At 42.6% G+C, this 15,107-nt stretch overlaps 1 protein-coding gene across 1 annotated transcript; it reads left to right on the plus strand.

Moving 5' to 3' along the window:
* Positions 1-5,359: 5,359 nt before the first annotated feature.
* On the plus strand, positions 5,360-12,047 carry LOC109867492 (ATP synthase subunit g, mitochondrial). The gene is made up of 3 exons (XM_020456678.2): positions 5,360-5,863; positions 9,768-9,928; positions 11,872-12,047. Exons 1-3 carry the CDS (start codon positions 5,812-5,814, stop codon positions 11,968-11,970), a joined length of 312 nt encoding a protein of 103 aa, XP_020312267.1. The 5' UTR covers positions 5,360-5,811; the 3' UTR covers positions 11,971-12,047.
* Positions 12,048-15,107: the final 3,060 nt, after the last annotated feature.

Here is a 15,107-nt window from a genome sequence, read left to right on the forward strand (position 1 = left end):
GGCTAAATATGCAGGTTTAAAAATATATACTTCTGTGTGTTGATTTTAAGAAAGGCATTGATGTTTATGGTTAAGTACACATTGGAGCAATTGACAGTCGTTGATTGTTTTTTATAAGATAAGTTTAATGCTGGCTAGCAACTTACCTTGGCTTACTGCATTCGCGTAACAGGCAGCCTGCTCGTGAGGCAGGTGATTTAGAGCGTTGGACTAGTTAACTGTACAGTTGCAAGATTGGATCCAACGAGCTGAAAAGGTAAAAATCTGTCGTTCTGCCTCGTTCCTAGGCCGTCAACGAAAATATGAATGTGTTCATAACTGACTTGCCTAGTTAAATAAAGATTAAATAAAGGTGTAAAAAAAAAAAAGGCAAAATCAGGCGCCCAAAAATACTGATTTCCGATTGTTAAGAAAACTTGAAATCGGCCCTAATTAATCGGCCATTCCGATTAATCGGTCAACCTCTACTCCGGATTACATCTTCAAACTAAGGGCAACCATATCATACATGACAAAGAGGGAGAAGCTTTTATCCATGTATACGGGTAAGGGAGTCTTGCTACATTTTCAGATATTATAAGTTTCTAATTTTGTCAGTTTTCATTGCAATTTAAAGCTTACTGTTAGCTAGCTAATGTTAGCTGGCTGGCTCACTAGCTAACCTATTGTGTATGGTCTGTGTAGTAATATTATTTGTATCTCTGAGCCATATGCATTGCTAGTTATAGCATACATTTAGCTAGCTAACATTGAACCTAGTTGGTAAGCTTTAGCTACCTGCAGATTCATGCAGGGTAGTAACGTTATGAGTTGGGATTATGGTAGCTAGCTACATGTCTAAACAAAAGACTCCACTATGCAAGTAACCATTTCACTTTTTTTTTTTACGAGAGTGTCCAAGTTATATATAGTAAATGTGTGTTTTAAACAGATGGGTTTATTGGTGTTAAAATATACCAGTTATGTTATTTTGGACCACCAGACTGCTGATGTCATGCAGCCTGTCATTTTTGTGTTTATACTTTTTCATAACAACAATGACAAGTTTGATGTCGGATGACAATAGAATGTTCATGATGTCACTGAGGCAACTGTTTACAGACCTAAAACCAGACTCCAGTAGAAACCATCCTTTAGTCTTAATCTTTGGTTGTTTAGTACACTAACGTACTTTGTTTAGCACAAGGCATGTGAGGCCTTAAAGAGATTGGTGGAGTTGAGGGTGTGAACGTTGCTGAATGGATGTAGACAAAGAAGGGCTCTCCAGTAGGTGTACCAAAACATTCAGGGGGAATTTTCGCAAAAGTGGGTTTATTAATTCTTATAGCTGCAATCCCGTTAACGGGATCGATATGACAACAGCCAGTGAAAGTGCAGGGTGCCAAATTCAAACAGAAATCTCATAATAAAAATTCCTCAAACATACATGTATCTTACACTGTTTTTAAAGGTCATCTTGTTTTTAATCCCACCAGTGTCCGATTTCAAATATGCTTTACAGCGGAAGCACCACAAACGACTGTTAGGTCACCACCAAGCCACAGAATAAACACAGCCATTTTTCCAGCCAATGATAGGAGTCACAAAAAGCACAAATAGTGATTAATTTTATCTCTAACCTTTGATCTTCATCAGATGACACTCATAGGACTTCATGTTACACAATACATGTATGTTTTGTTTGATAAAGTTCATATTTATATAAAGAAAAGGTTTACATTGGCGCGTTACGTTCCAAAAACATCCAGTGATTTTGCATAGCTACATCGATTCAACAGAAATACTCATCATAAATGTAGATGATAATACAAGTTATACACATGGAATTATAGATATACCTCAATGCAACCGCTGTGTCAGATTTCAATTTTTTTTTTACGGAAAAAGCAAACCATGTAATCTGAGACCGTGCTCAGAAAAATAATCAAATTAGCCTCCATGTCAACAGAAACCAGAAATCACATTTTAAATATTACCTTACCTTTGATCTTCATCAGAATGCACTCCCAGGAGTCCTAGTTCCACAAAAATGCTTGATTTTGTTCGATAATGTCCGTTATTTATGTCCAAGTAGCTACTTTTGTTAGCGCGTTAGGTATACAAATCCAAACGCTCGTGCAGGTCGAGCATTACTTCGGACAAAAACTACAAAAAGTATAGAATCAATCATTAGAATGTTTTTTATCATAAATCTTCGATAACGTTCCAACCGGAGAATTCCTTTGTGTCTCGAGAAGCAATGGATCGCAGGTCGATATCATGTGGAATGCGCGTGACTAGGAAATGGCTCTCTGCCAGTAACCTGACTCATTCAGCTCTTATTCAGTCCCACAACACAGTAGAAGCCTCATTCAAGTTTCTAAAGACGGTTGACATCTAGTGGAAGACCTAGGAAATGTAACTTAATTCATATCCCACTGTGAATTCAATAGGGCTTGGGTTGAAAATCGACCAACCTGTTTGGATTTCTTCTCAGGTTTTTGCCTGCCATATGAGTTCTTTGCTACTCACAGACATCATTCAAACAGTTTTAGAGACTTCAGAGTGTTTTCTATCCAATACTAATAATAATATACATATATTTGCAACTGAGACTGAGGAGCAGGCCGTTTTACTCTGGGCACCTTTCATCCAAGCTACTCAATACTGCCCCTGCAGCCATAAGAAGTTAACTTCCCAAAGCAGAAATACTTTCCCATTGTTCCTCAACTGTAGTGTATGTTATACAATTTTCTAGTTCTGAATCTATACTTTTATCCAATGTAAAAAAACACAATTTCAAATGTTACTTAAGACCGAATTGAGCAGGTTGTTCACAAATATTCTAATATAAACAATCAAGAAAATGCTCACCGAGGCGGCGCTACTAGTGGCCAGGGACTTTATTGCAGGGAAACTTAAATCAGTTTTACCTCATTTCTAACAGCATGTTAAATATGCAACCAGAGAGGGAAAAAAACTCTGGACCACCTTTACTCCACTCACAGAGACGCAAACAAAGCTCTCCCTCTACTTGGCAAATCTGACCATAATTCTATCCTCCTGATTCCTGCTGACAAGCAAAAATGGAGCAGGAAGCACCAGTGACTAGCTCAATAAAAATGTGGTCAGATGATGCAGATGCTAAGCTACAGGACTGTTTTGCTAGCACAGACTGGAATATGTTCCGGGATTCCTCCGATGGCATTGAGGATTACACCACATCAGTCATTGGTTTCATCAATAAGTGCATCAATGACGTAGTCCCCACAGTGACTGTACGTACATACCCCAACCAGAAGCCATGGATTACAGGAAACATCCGCACTGAGCTAAAGGCTGGAGCTGCCGCTTTCAAGGAGCGGGACTCTATCCCGGAAGCTTATAAGAAATCCTGCTATGCCCTCAGACGAACCATCAAACAGGCAAAGCGTCAATACAGGACTCAGATCGAATTGTACAACACCGGCTCTGATGCTCGTCGGATGTGGCAGAGCTTGCATTCCATTAGACTACAAAGGGAAGCACAGCCGAGAGCTGCCCAGTAACATGAGCCTACCAGACGAGCTAAACTACTTCAATGCTTGCTTCGAGGCAAATAACACTGAAACATGTATGAAAGCACCAGCTGTTCCGGACGACTGTGTGATCACTCTCTCCACAGCTGATGTGAGTAAGACCTTTAAACAGGTCAACATTCACAAGGCCGCAGGGCCAGACGGATTACCAGGACATGTAGTCCTGGTATGCGCTCACCAACTGGCAAGTGTCTTCACTGACATTTTCAACCTCTCCCTGTCCGAGTCTGTAATACCAACATGTTTTAAGCAGACCACCATAGTGCCTGTGCCCAAAAACACTAAGGTAACCTGCCTAAATGACTACAGACCCGTAACACTCACATCTGTAGCCATTAAGTGCTTTGAAAGGCTGGTCATGGCTCACATCAAAACCATTATCCCAGAAACCCTAGACCCACTCCGGTTTGCATACTGTCCCAACAGATCCACAGATGATGCAATCTCTATTGCACTCCACACTGCATTTTCCCACCTTGGACATGCCATTAATTGACTATAGCTCAGCATTCATCACCATAGTGCCCTCAAAGCTCATCAATAAGCAAAGGACCCTGGGACTAAACACCTCCCTCTGAAACTGAACCCTGGACTTCCTGGGCCGCCCCCCAGGTGGTAAGGGTAGGTAACAACACATCCGCCACGCTGATCCTCAACACAGGGGCCTCTCAGGGGTGCGTGCTCAGTCCCCTCCTGTACTCCCTGTTCACTCATGACTGCATGATCAGGCACGACTCCAACACCATCTTTAAGTTTGCAGACGACATAACAGTGGTAGGCCTGATCACCGACAACGACGAGACCGCCTATAGGGTGGAGGTCAGAGACCTGGCCGGGTGGTGCCAGAATAACAACCTATCCCTCAACGTAAGCAAGACTAAGGAGATGATTGTGGACTACAGGAAAAGGAGGACCGAGCACGCCCCCATTCTCATTGGCGGGGCTGTCGTGGAGCAGGTGGAGAGCTTCAAGTTCCTTGGTGTCCACATCACCAACAAACTAGAATGGTCCAAACACACCAAGACAGTCGTAAAGAGGGCACGACAAAGCCTACTCCCCCTCAGGAAACTAAAAAGAATTGGCATGGGTCCTCAGATCCTCAAAAGGTTCTACAGTTGCACCATCAAGAGCATGGTTGCATCACTGCCTGGTACGGCAACTGCTCTGCCTCCGACCGCATTGCACAAGAGGGTAGTGCATACGGCCCAATACATCACTGGGGCTAAGCTGCCTGCCATCCAGGACCTCTTCACCAGGCGGTGTCAGAGGAAGGTCCTAAAAATTTTCAAAGACCCCACCCACCCCAGTCATAGTTCTCTCTACGACCGCATGGCAAGCAGTAACGGAGTGCCAAGTCTAGAACCAAAAGGCTTCTCAACAGCTTTTACTCCTGAACAGGTAATCAAATGGCTACCCGTACTATTTGCATTGTGTGTGTGTGTCCCAACCCCTATTTCACACTGCTGCTACTCTGTTTATCATATATGCATAGTCACTTTAACCATACCTACATGTACATATTACCTCAATCTGCCCAACTAACCGGTGTCTGTATATAGCCTGGCTACTTTTATAACCTCGCTACTGTTATTATTAACTGTCTTTCTTTTCACTGTTTTTAATTTCCTTATCTATTGTTCACATAATACCTATTTTTTTACTTAAAAATTGCAGTTGGTTAGGGCCTGTAAGTAAGCATTTCACTAAGGTCCTGTTTTAAATCAACTTTGATTGTACAGGTGCTATCATACTGTAACGACCCTGAGTTTATAATCGCGGAAATCGACTCTGGCGCACGAGCATGCTTTTGCCTGCACAGTCGATAGCGCGCCGGACCTCAGGCTCGAAGGTCGAGGGTTCGAGATCTGCTCCCTGCTGTTTCATTACAATACTTTTCATTCTTGAACATTTACGGGACTATTTTATTTTCATACACTGGCCTCAATTTGCCAGTCTGTTATTGACATTGAAAACGATTTTTCACCTTTCTGAAAAGATTTCGACATCGAGATTAAGTGGGGAAAAAAAGAATAACAGAGTAGTTTATGATTCATGCCTAGTTAAATAAAGGTTTATAAATATATATAAATAATAATAATAATAATAATAATAATAAATTAGGCAGCTCTGCAGCTATTTCCGTCCAGGCAGATCATAGGGCAGCCGCACTTGAAGGGTCCTTCTTGCTGGAGGTGACATTCAGTTGCAGCAAATAGCCGATTGCGTATTTTTCACGACTCTAAAGCAAACCACCATGGCACAGGCAGTCCAGAAATTGGTGGCCAAAGTACCTACTTTGATCGGAGGTAAGTTAAATGATTGTATTTAGACATAAGCTTAACGTCGACGCTATTAAAACATGTTAGTGTATTCAAGTTGACAGTCACGCTGGCATCGGTGGCTATGCTAGTAGTTAGCTAAGTTACAGTTTAGCGCATCTTCCCGGCTGCAGCTAGCTAACTACTGAGTGTACAAAACAATAACACCTTCCTAATATTGAGTTGTAACCCCCCCCGTTAGCCCTCAAAACAGACTCAATTCGTCGCGGCATGGACTCCAAGGTCTCGAAAGTGTTCTACTGGGATGTTGGCCCATGTTGACGCCAATGCTTCCCACAGTAGGCTGACATTTAACACTTAAAAAAAAAATTCACTAGTTAATTGCATGGGGCCGGGTTTCATAAGACCGTATGTTCCAGAAGCTTCCCGTAGTTATGAAGTAATCGCGTTAACTCGGGCCTTATTTTAGGGCATCTTTCACCCCTGTCAGTTTCTATTAGTTGTATGGAGCACCGCTGCACCAACCCGCCTTCCGAACGGTTCTATTCCCAGCCCATTGGTTTGCGTCACAATGCCAGCCCACTGCACTGAGGCTAGGTAACACGGTCACCACTGATAAATCCATGATTATCGAAAACTTCAACAAGCATTTCTCAACGGCTGGCCATGCCTTCCTCCTGGCTACTCCAACCCCCCCCCCGCAGCTACTCGCCCAAGCCTCTCCAGGTTCTCCTTTACCCAAATCCAGATAGGAGATGTTCTGAAAGAGCTGCAAAACCTGGAGCCGTACAAATCATTTGGGCTTGACAATCTGGACCCTCTATTTCCGAAACTATCCGCCCCAATTGTCGCAACCCCTATTACCAGCCTGTTCAACCTCTTTCATATCATCTGAGATCCCCAAGGGTTGGAAGGCTGCTGCAGTCATCCCCCTCTTCAAAGGGGGAGACACCCTGGACCCAAACTGTTACAGACCTATATCCATCCTGCCCTGCCTATCTAAGGTCTTCGAAAGCCAAGTCAACAAACAGATCACTGACCATCTCGAATCCCACCGTACCTTCTCCGCTATGCAATTTGGTTTCCGAGCCGGTCACTGGTGCACCTCAGCCACGCTCAAGGTACTAAACGATATCATAACCGCCATCGATAAAAGACAGTACTGTGCAGCCGTCTTCATCGACCTGGCCAAGGCTTTCGACTCTGCCAATCACCTTATTCTTATCGGCAGACTCAGTAGCCTCGGTTTTTCTAATGACTGCCTTGCCTGGTTCACCAACTACTTTGTAGACAGAGTTCAGTGTGTCAAATCGGAGGGCATGTTGTCCGGTCCTCTGGCAGTCTCTATGGGGGTGCCACAGGGTTCAATTCTCGGGCCGACTCTTTTCTCTGTATATATCAATGATGTTGCTCTTGCTGCGTGCGATTCCCTGATCCACCTCTACGCAGACGACACCATTCTGTATACTTCTGGCCCTTCCTTGGACACTGTGCTAACTAACCTCCAAACGAGCGTCAATGCCATACAACACTCCTTCCGTGGCCTCCAACTGCTCTTAAACGCTAGTAAAACCAAATGCATGCTTTTCAACCGTTCGCTGCCTGCACCCGCACGCCCGACTAGCATCACCACCCTGGATGGTTCCGACCTAGAATATGTGGACATCTATAAGTACCTAGGTGTCTGGCTAGACTGTAAACTCTCCTTCTAGACTCGTATCAAACATCTCCAATCTAAAATCAAATCTAGAGTCGGCTTTCTATTCCGCAACAAAGCCTCCTTCACTCACACCGCCGAACTTACCCTAGTAAAACTGACTATCCTACCGATCCTCGACTTCGCCGATGTCATCTACAAAATAGCTTCCAACACTCTACTCAGCAAACTGGATGCAGTTTATCACAGTGCCATCCGTTTTGTTACTAAAGCACCTTATACCACCCACCACTGCGACCTGTATGCTCTAGTCGGCTGGCCCTCGCTACATATTCGTCGCCAGACCGACTGGCTCCAGGTCATCTACAAGTCCATGCTAGGTAAAGCTCCGCCTTATCTCAGTTCACTGGTCACGATGGCAACACCCACCCGTAGGACGCGCTCCAGCAGGTGTATCTCACTGATCATCCCTAAAGCCAACACCTAATTTGGCCGCCTTTCGTTCCAGTTCTCTGCTGCCTGTGACTGGAACGAATTGCAAAAATCGCTGAAGTTGGAAACTTATCTCCCTCACCAACTTCAAACATCTGCAATCTGAGCAATGCTAACCGATCGCTGCAGCTGTACATAGTCTATCGGTAAATAGCCCACCCAATTTACCTACCTCATCCCCATACTGTTTATATTTATTTACTTTTCTGCTCTTTTGCACACCAGTGTCTACCTGTACATGACCATCTGATCATTTATCACTCCAGTGTTAATCTGCCAAATTGTAATTATTCGCCTACCTCATGCCTTTTGCACACCATGTATATAGACTCTTTTTTTTTTCTACTGTGTTATTGACTTGTTAATTGTTTACTCCATGTGTAACTCTGTCTGTTCACACTGCTATGCTTTATCTTGGCCAGGTCGCAGTTGTAAATGAGAACTTGTTCTCAACTAGCCTACCTGGTAAAGGTGAAGGTGAAATAAAAAAATAAAACATTTAAGCTCCTATTAGTTGTATGGAGCACCGCTGCACCAACCCTCCTTCCGAACGGTTCTATTCCCAGCCCATTGGTTTGCGTCACAATGCCTCACTGTCTTTATGTGAATTAATAACTTTTAATTGCTAAATATTTCCAATAGATGGCAGCATAAGATCCCGACGCATCAGTTATAGGCTATAGCAGCAATATGAGTGACATAAAATAGCATGCAACCAAAGACTATATGTCCCATGATTTTCTAAAATGGTCACTCATTACAGTTAGCTATATATCTCGTATTAGGGCTGTGTTGCTTTTGGGAGAGCAAACAAATAGTGACTATAGCAGGTACTGAATCCCAGCCAAATAATCACTAGTCAGATGCGCTACTCTCAACCCTAGTAGAATTGCATTATAAAAAGACCATAACTTAATCATATTGGGAGTAAACTGCTTCGGGAATAGAGAGGACGAGTGCATCTTCCAGCTCGCCAATAAGTCACATCATGTAATCCTCGCAGTTAGCAAATTTACCTCAACATGTCCCTCGCTTGCGCGAGAAGGCAGAGCGGGGTCGATGCTGGTTGATGACTTTGACAATGAATGTACTAGGAAAATACGTTTTTGTCAACCAGAGGTGACTGAATTAATGTTCAGGATTATTGATAATCGTTATAGTAATGAAGTATAAACATGATATAAAAACTGGTAATAATAAACATGAAGCATCATTATATTACGCCACAGTAATCTGTTAAATGCTTTTTCAGTTCTTCCTTTTCGTTAGCAGTGTGGAAAGGAAGGGACAGAAAAAAGCACGAGCAGGAATTTTCCTGTGAGCGGAGCGGTGTATCCAGGGAGAAAGCAAAATATTATTCAGAAATGTCATTTGTGGTCTTATGCTGCCATCTATTGGAATTATTTACTAACTGCAGTAGTACTGAATAAAGTGTATATGCTTGTGGTGTTAATGTTTTGTACACTCAGTGTAGTTAGCTAATGGTAGACAAACGAACAAGCCATGTCACCATCAATCTCGAATAAAAACTTGTTTCCTACTGAGTGTTGGTTAGCTAGATGTGGTAACTAATTATAGTAGATAAGTGTTAGCTAGCTAGGTAACTTGGCTACCTAACTAGCTAATGTCAAGCTCAGGTAGGTCTTCTGATAAGCTCTTTGAGTCACCTAGCTGTCTCACCTGTAAACTATATCTAACGTTAGCTAATGTTTCTTATCTCGCTTGACCAAACAGCATGCAGCAGAGGACACATTTCATGACATGTTAATCTTGTTTTTTCAGCCGCTGCCACCTACTCCAAGCCCCGGCTAGCGACCTTCTGGCACTACGCTAAAGTCGAGCTTGTGCCACCTTCCCCTGCCGAGATTCCCCAGGCCATTGCAGGAATCAAGAACATCCTCACCGGTGTCAACAGTGGACGCCTTGGACAGACGACAGTGAAGGTGAGAACTGAGAAGATTGCTTGAGTGGGTATCAATGCAATACTGTATAAGTAGCTAGCAAGTTCTTTCTTTTGCCCATTGGCTCTCTGAATGTGGGTGTTGTGATCAATGTTCCCTCAAAAACAATTTGTCACTGAGAAAATTTCGGGTCTGCTGAGCGCAAACTTGAACGTTGTGTACTTCCAGCGTGCATTTGCTGTGAACACTGGGTCTGTACTGTGGCTATTTGATCATACTATAGGTCTACCATCAAAAACAATGGCGAAAATACATCCCATAACATTTAACATGGAAATAGCTGTTCTATCATTCAGCCTACAGTAGCAGCCAATGTGTGGTGTTCAATTTAGGCCTATGGGGGGGGGACATGCAGGGCTTGAAATTAATCTGTTTATCCACTTGTCCTTCAGACAAGGATGTGACTGAAAATGTTGTTTGATGTAAGAAACCATATTACAAAATAAAGGGCATTATTATTCCCATACCATTATTACAGAGAGTCAGACAAATTATGCTACCCTCTGCCTATTGGCTACTTAGCTTATTCAAGCCTGTCCAAAATACAACACTGTCCCTTTAAGACATAAAAAAAGCTCTTTACCTGACTCGCTTTTCAAAGATGTCTAGAAATTTACACGGTTTGTGCTGACTACAAATGATCACTGGGCTCACTAACTAGCAAAGGATATGAACAATATGCACACGTGGCTACATGCAGCTCTCGCTTTGATCTCTAAACAAGCGCGTCTACTCACGACTGCTAATGCTGCACCGGTCTGAGTAGTGCGTGTCAATGCAATATAATCCTACAGAAATGCATTCTGCCTACAACAAAATCTGTTGCATAGTTTGTGTCGGTATGTTGCATTGAAAGTGGCTAATATTGCGTGTCCCAATTGCCACAGTAAAGGGAAACGTTGAGTGTTAACAGGGGAAAACTGTAGAACAGTGGTCACCAACCTTTTCTGAGGTCAAAATACAAGCCGAGATCTACCGCTAATGACTTGTAATATGCAACATTAACCTGTTTAAAACAGTATTCTAGCAATGAGGTTTGTGCAGTAAGCTATAGGCCCAATATATTACCACCCCATACTGGCTTTGGTTGAATTGCCCTGCCAATGCATTGTTGTTCGGGACATTTTCTTTTGTACAAATTCTATTTTTAAAAAAGAGGTAGGCTATATGACCACACTGGTCATGGATCTGTTGTATTACTTGTGATACACAGTTGAGTCTACATTTCAATAATTTGCTTTTTATTTTACTGGAATGATGGCGTCTACAGCTGTAGTCAGCTTTAGTGGAGGGAGAGAGCAGCAGACTGAGCCTCTCATCCCTCCGCTCTCCCTTTCCTCCGCTGACACTGACCAAAAGGGGCAGTCTTCCATTATTTCCTCATGTACAAAATCACGTTACGCCTATGAACAGAGGAACTGAAATTTTCCTCGATATTAAAAAAAGACCCAGGCTACAAATAACCCAAGCCTATAGATACATTGCTACTCATTCATTACTATTGTAGTGCTGAGTGGAAATGGAAGGGACATGCATTTTGTGGTTTAAAAGGGTTGAATACAAAGTGTTGAGTCAACTGTCTAGGAATGACTTGGAGATTGACCTGGTTTGTGACCACTGCTCTAGAAAACTTTGTCAAGTTCAATCTCCTGCTTCTCTCTGTGGGCTGATATTTCTGAGCAGCAGCTCGTGGTAGTCTTGGGGCTGCTGCTTGCACAAGCTCACAGCTTAGCGGGAAGATTGGTTGTGACTTATCTCAACTTACAAGTAGTCCCGTCATTATCAAAATAAGTAGCTGCAATCCACTAGAGGAGACATTAGGCCTACATCCGAACCAATTGGGACATATGGAATTGTCTGCCATGTTGGTTTTTAGATATGACTGGTATTTGTTTGGGATTAATGCCAATATGCTTTTGTTACAGGATGCATTCAGAAATGGATTGGTCTGCACTGAAGTGCTGATGTGGTTCTACATTGGAGAGTGCATCGGAAAAGGAGGCATTGTTGGATACGCCGTTTAAACCCTGTTCTGTTGCTGTTGTACGCTCTTACCTTCCACCTGTGGAGATCAGTTAATAAATGTCCATTGTTTAAAGAACTGTTGTCCTCTTTTCTTCCACCTGTGGAGATCAGTTAATAAATGTCCATTGTTTAAAGAACTGTTGCACTGTAACTTGAACATTTACCTATCTTTTTTTAGACACTTTAGGACTTATTGAAGTTGGCAACTTTATTCTGAGACTTTTTAGTGTAAAGTGTTTAATAGTAGACATTTTATCTTTTTTTTTATATACACACAACACAATCAGTGAAGGCTGCTGAGGGGAGGACTGCTCATAATAATGCCCGGAACAGAGTAAATGGAATGGCATCAAACACATGGAAACTATGTATTTGTATTTAATACCATTCCACACGTCCTGTTCCAGCTATTACCATGAGCCCGTCCTCCCCAATTAAGGTGCCACCAACCTCCTGTGAACAAAACATCCAAGTGCAGTTGAAGGTTGACACAGATTCATTTTCTGGTTAAACTTTCTTTGTGCCACCTCAAATCTAGATAGCGGTGGAATTATGTTATGTAAAATGAGAGGTCGCTGACTGCGGATTGGTTAAAGTTGGAATAAATTCTGACGTCAGTGGCGGTCGGTGTTTTAAGATGAGGGAGGTTTGTTTTTGGTCTCATGCTCATGGCCTTATTTCTTATTTATTGGATGACTCATTCATATTCCATTCACCCAGTTCAATGTAGCAGTGATGGGTTTAGGCTACTACATGATACTGAACGTTTTTACAATGTAGGTGCACACAGATCCAGAGAAACATTTGATCTAGGGTGTAATCATTAGTCCAGCAGTTGAAAACGAGAGTTTCTATTGGGCAAATACATTTTTTTTTTTTTTTTATCCCCGCTCCTTTGCTTCTGTTTTAATAAACATTTTACAACAGAATCGGCTGAATGAATGCACCCCTGATCACACGTAAAGAGTTTACTTTCATAGCAACCACAGTGTAATCCTTCTCACAACTACGCGCTCTCCGCCTCTCATATTTTCCCTTTGCTTGTGTACTTCAATTCACACCAACTGTATGTGACCAGGTGAAAAAACCTTTCCAAACCATTTAAAAACCGCTACACACAGCCTACATCATTGTCACCATATTAGCTAAAGTAACATCATAGTCAACATAGCTAATATAACTAACACCTTAGTAAACCTGCTACAATCATGCAGTAACATTAGTGTGCAGTTTAGCAGTTCCACCGGTGGGCCCCGGTGACAATAAATTAGTCAAACCGAAAGCTTACCTTGAATTGGAAGGGTTCCAGTGTTGTTGGATAGTCAAAGCCAGCTAGCTACATAACGTCCCTCTGTTTGAGCTCTGTGTTTGAGTAGGCAAAAAATGTATTCAAAATTGTTCAACTATTGTATTTTAGTCAACTACTCACCACATTTTATGTACTGTAGTGCTAGTTAGCTGTAGGTTATGCTTTCAGTGCTAGATTCATTCTCAGATCTGTTGATTGGGTGGACAACATGTCAGTTCATGCTGCAAGAGCTCTGATAGGTTGGAGGATGTCCTCTGGAAGTTGTCATAATTACTGTGTAAATCTTGGGAGGAGGTGAGAACCATGAGCTTCCTAAGTTTGGTATTGAAGTCAATGTACCAAGAGGAGGAAAGAAGCTAGCTGTCCTCCAGCTAGACCATGGCGCTACCCTAAAGAGTGCTTTTGAGGCTACTGTAAACCTTCATTGCAAAACATTGTGTTTTAATCAATTATTTGGTGACGTGAATATATTTAATATAGTTTATCTAAAAAGGCAAACTGTTTTACTATTTTTATGAAATTCACTGAGGACGGTCCGCCCCTTCCTCTGAGGAGACTACTGTATAACATTCACAGAAATGTCTGAGGTGCGCTGTGGTGAAGTCACAAAGGGGTTGCAGATCCTTTGACTACAGAGTGTAAATCCAAACATCGGCGATGATCGATGAAGAACCCTGGGTTTCGGACAATATTAACTAATGATAGACATCTCTCGCTCCCGGTCCTCTGACAGTGCACGATGTTGACCAAGTACCTGCGGAACCCTTGGTGCACAACCTCAGGATCCTCCTCCAGGTTAGTTCAAATGTGAGGCTGCACACGCATGCAAGAACATGTCAAAGAAATCCAAATGACAATTGTGGCCTCTGGTATGAACCGAACAGCAGTGGCGTATGCCCTGTGTTTAAAGAGGTGGCACATCATATGTGACGCATGTACTCACAAAAGGTTCCCTTTAGCATCAGGAGCGTTGGAAATGTTCAAATGTCAATGGGAAAAAACAAATGTATTAGCAAATGATACATGATGTAACACACAAGGATGAGCTTGTTGATTTTTAGGCCTACCTAGGTTGTTTCCAGTGGAGGCTGGTGGGGTAGCTATAGGAGGACGGGCTCATTGTAATGGCTGCAAAGGAATTAATGGAACGGAGTCAAACAAGATTTCCAGATGTTTTTGATACTGTTCCATTTATTCCATTCCAGCCATTACAATGAGCTCATCCTCCTATAGCTCATCCTACCAGCCTCCACTGGTTGGGTCTTAGGTTATCTGCTCCACTGCCAGATTTGTGGTGGGCCATCAGCAGACACTGGGAAGAGATGAGCATGTAGTGCCATGTCTCTACTTCTGCCAGGCGGCGTGGTTGAACACTATCACTACACTGTTGGGAGTTTTTCATAGACGCTGGCCAGCATGACATGAAGAGGCAAGTTAGTAAAGTAGTAGCTTTGATAAGATGGACATAATGTAACTGCAATGCAGTATTCAGTTTTGCTGGGAATTGTGATGGACAGATTCATAATTAACATTGAAGTGAAAGAATTAACCTGTTAATTGACTAATTTCCAAAAGCTGTGAGTGAGTTTCTGTGTTAGGTGTACACTGTACAGTTCACAGGAAGTTGGTGGCACCTTAATTTGGGAGGACGGGCTCGTGGTAATGCCTGGAACGGGATGAGTGGAATGGTATCAAATATGTGTTTGATGCCATTCCAATTACCCAGTTCCGCAAATTATTATGAGCCGTCCTCCCCTCAGCAGCCTCCACTGGTACAGTTCAGATGTGAAATGGGTTTGAAATGGCATATTGGTCCTTACCTGAAAT

Source organism: Oncorhynchus kisutch, linkage group LG22 (genome assembly GCF_002021735.2).
Source record: "Oncorhynchus kisutch isolate 150728-3 linkage group LG22, Okis_V2, whole genome shotgun sequence".
NCBI lineage: Eukaryota > Metazoa > Chordata > Actinopteri > Salmoniformes > Salmonidae > Oncorhynchus > Oncorhynchus kisutch.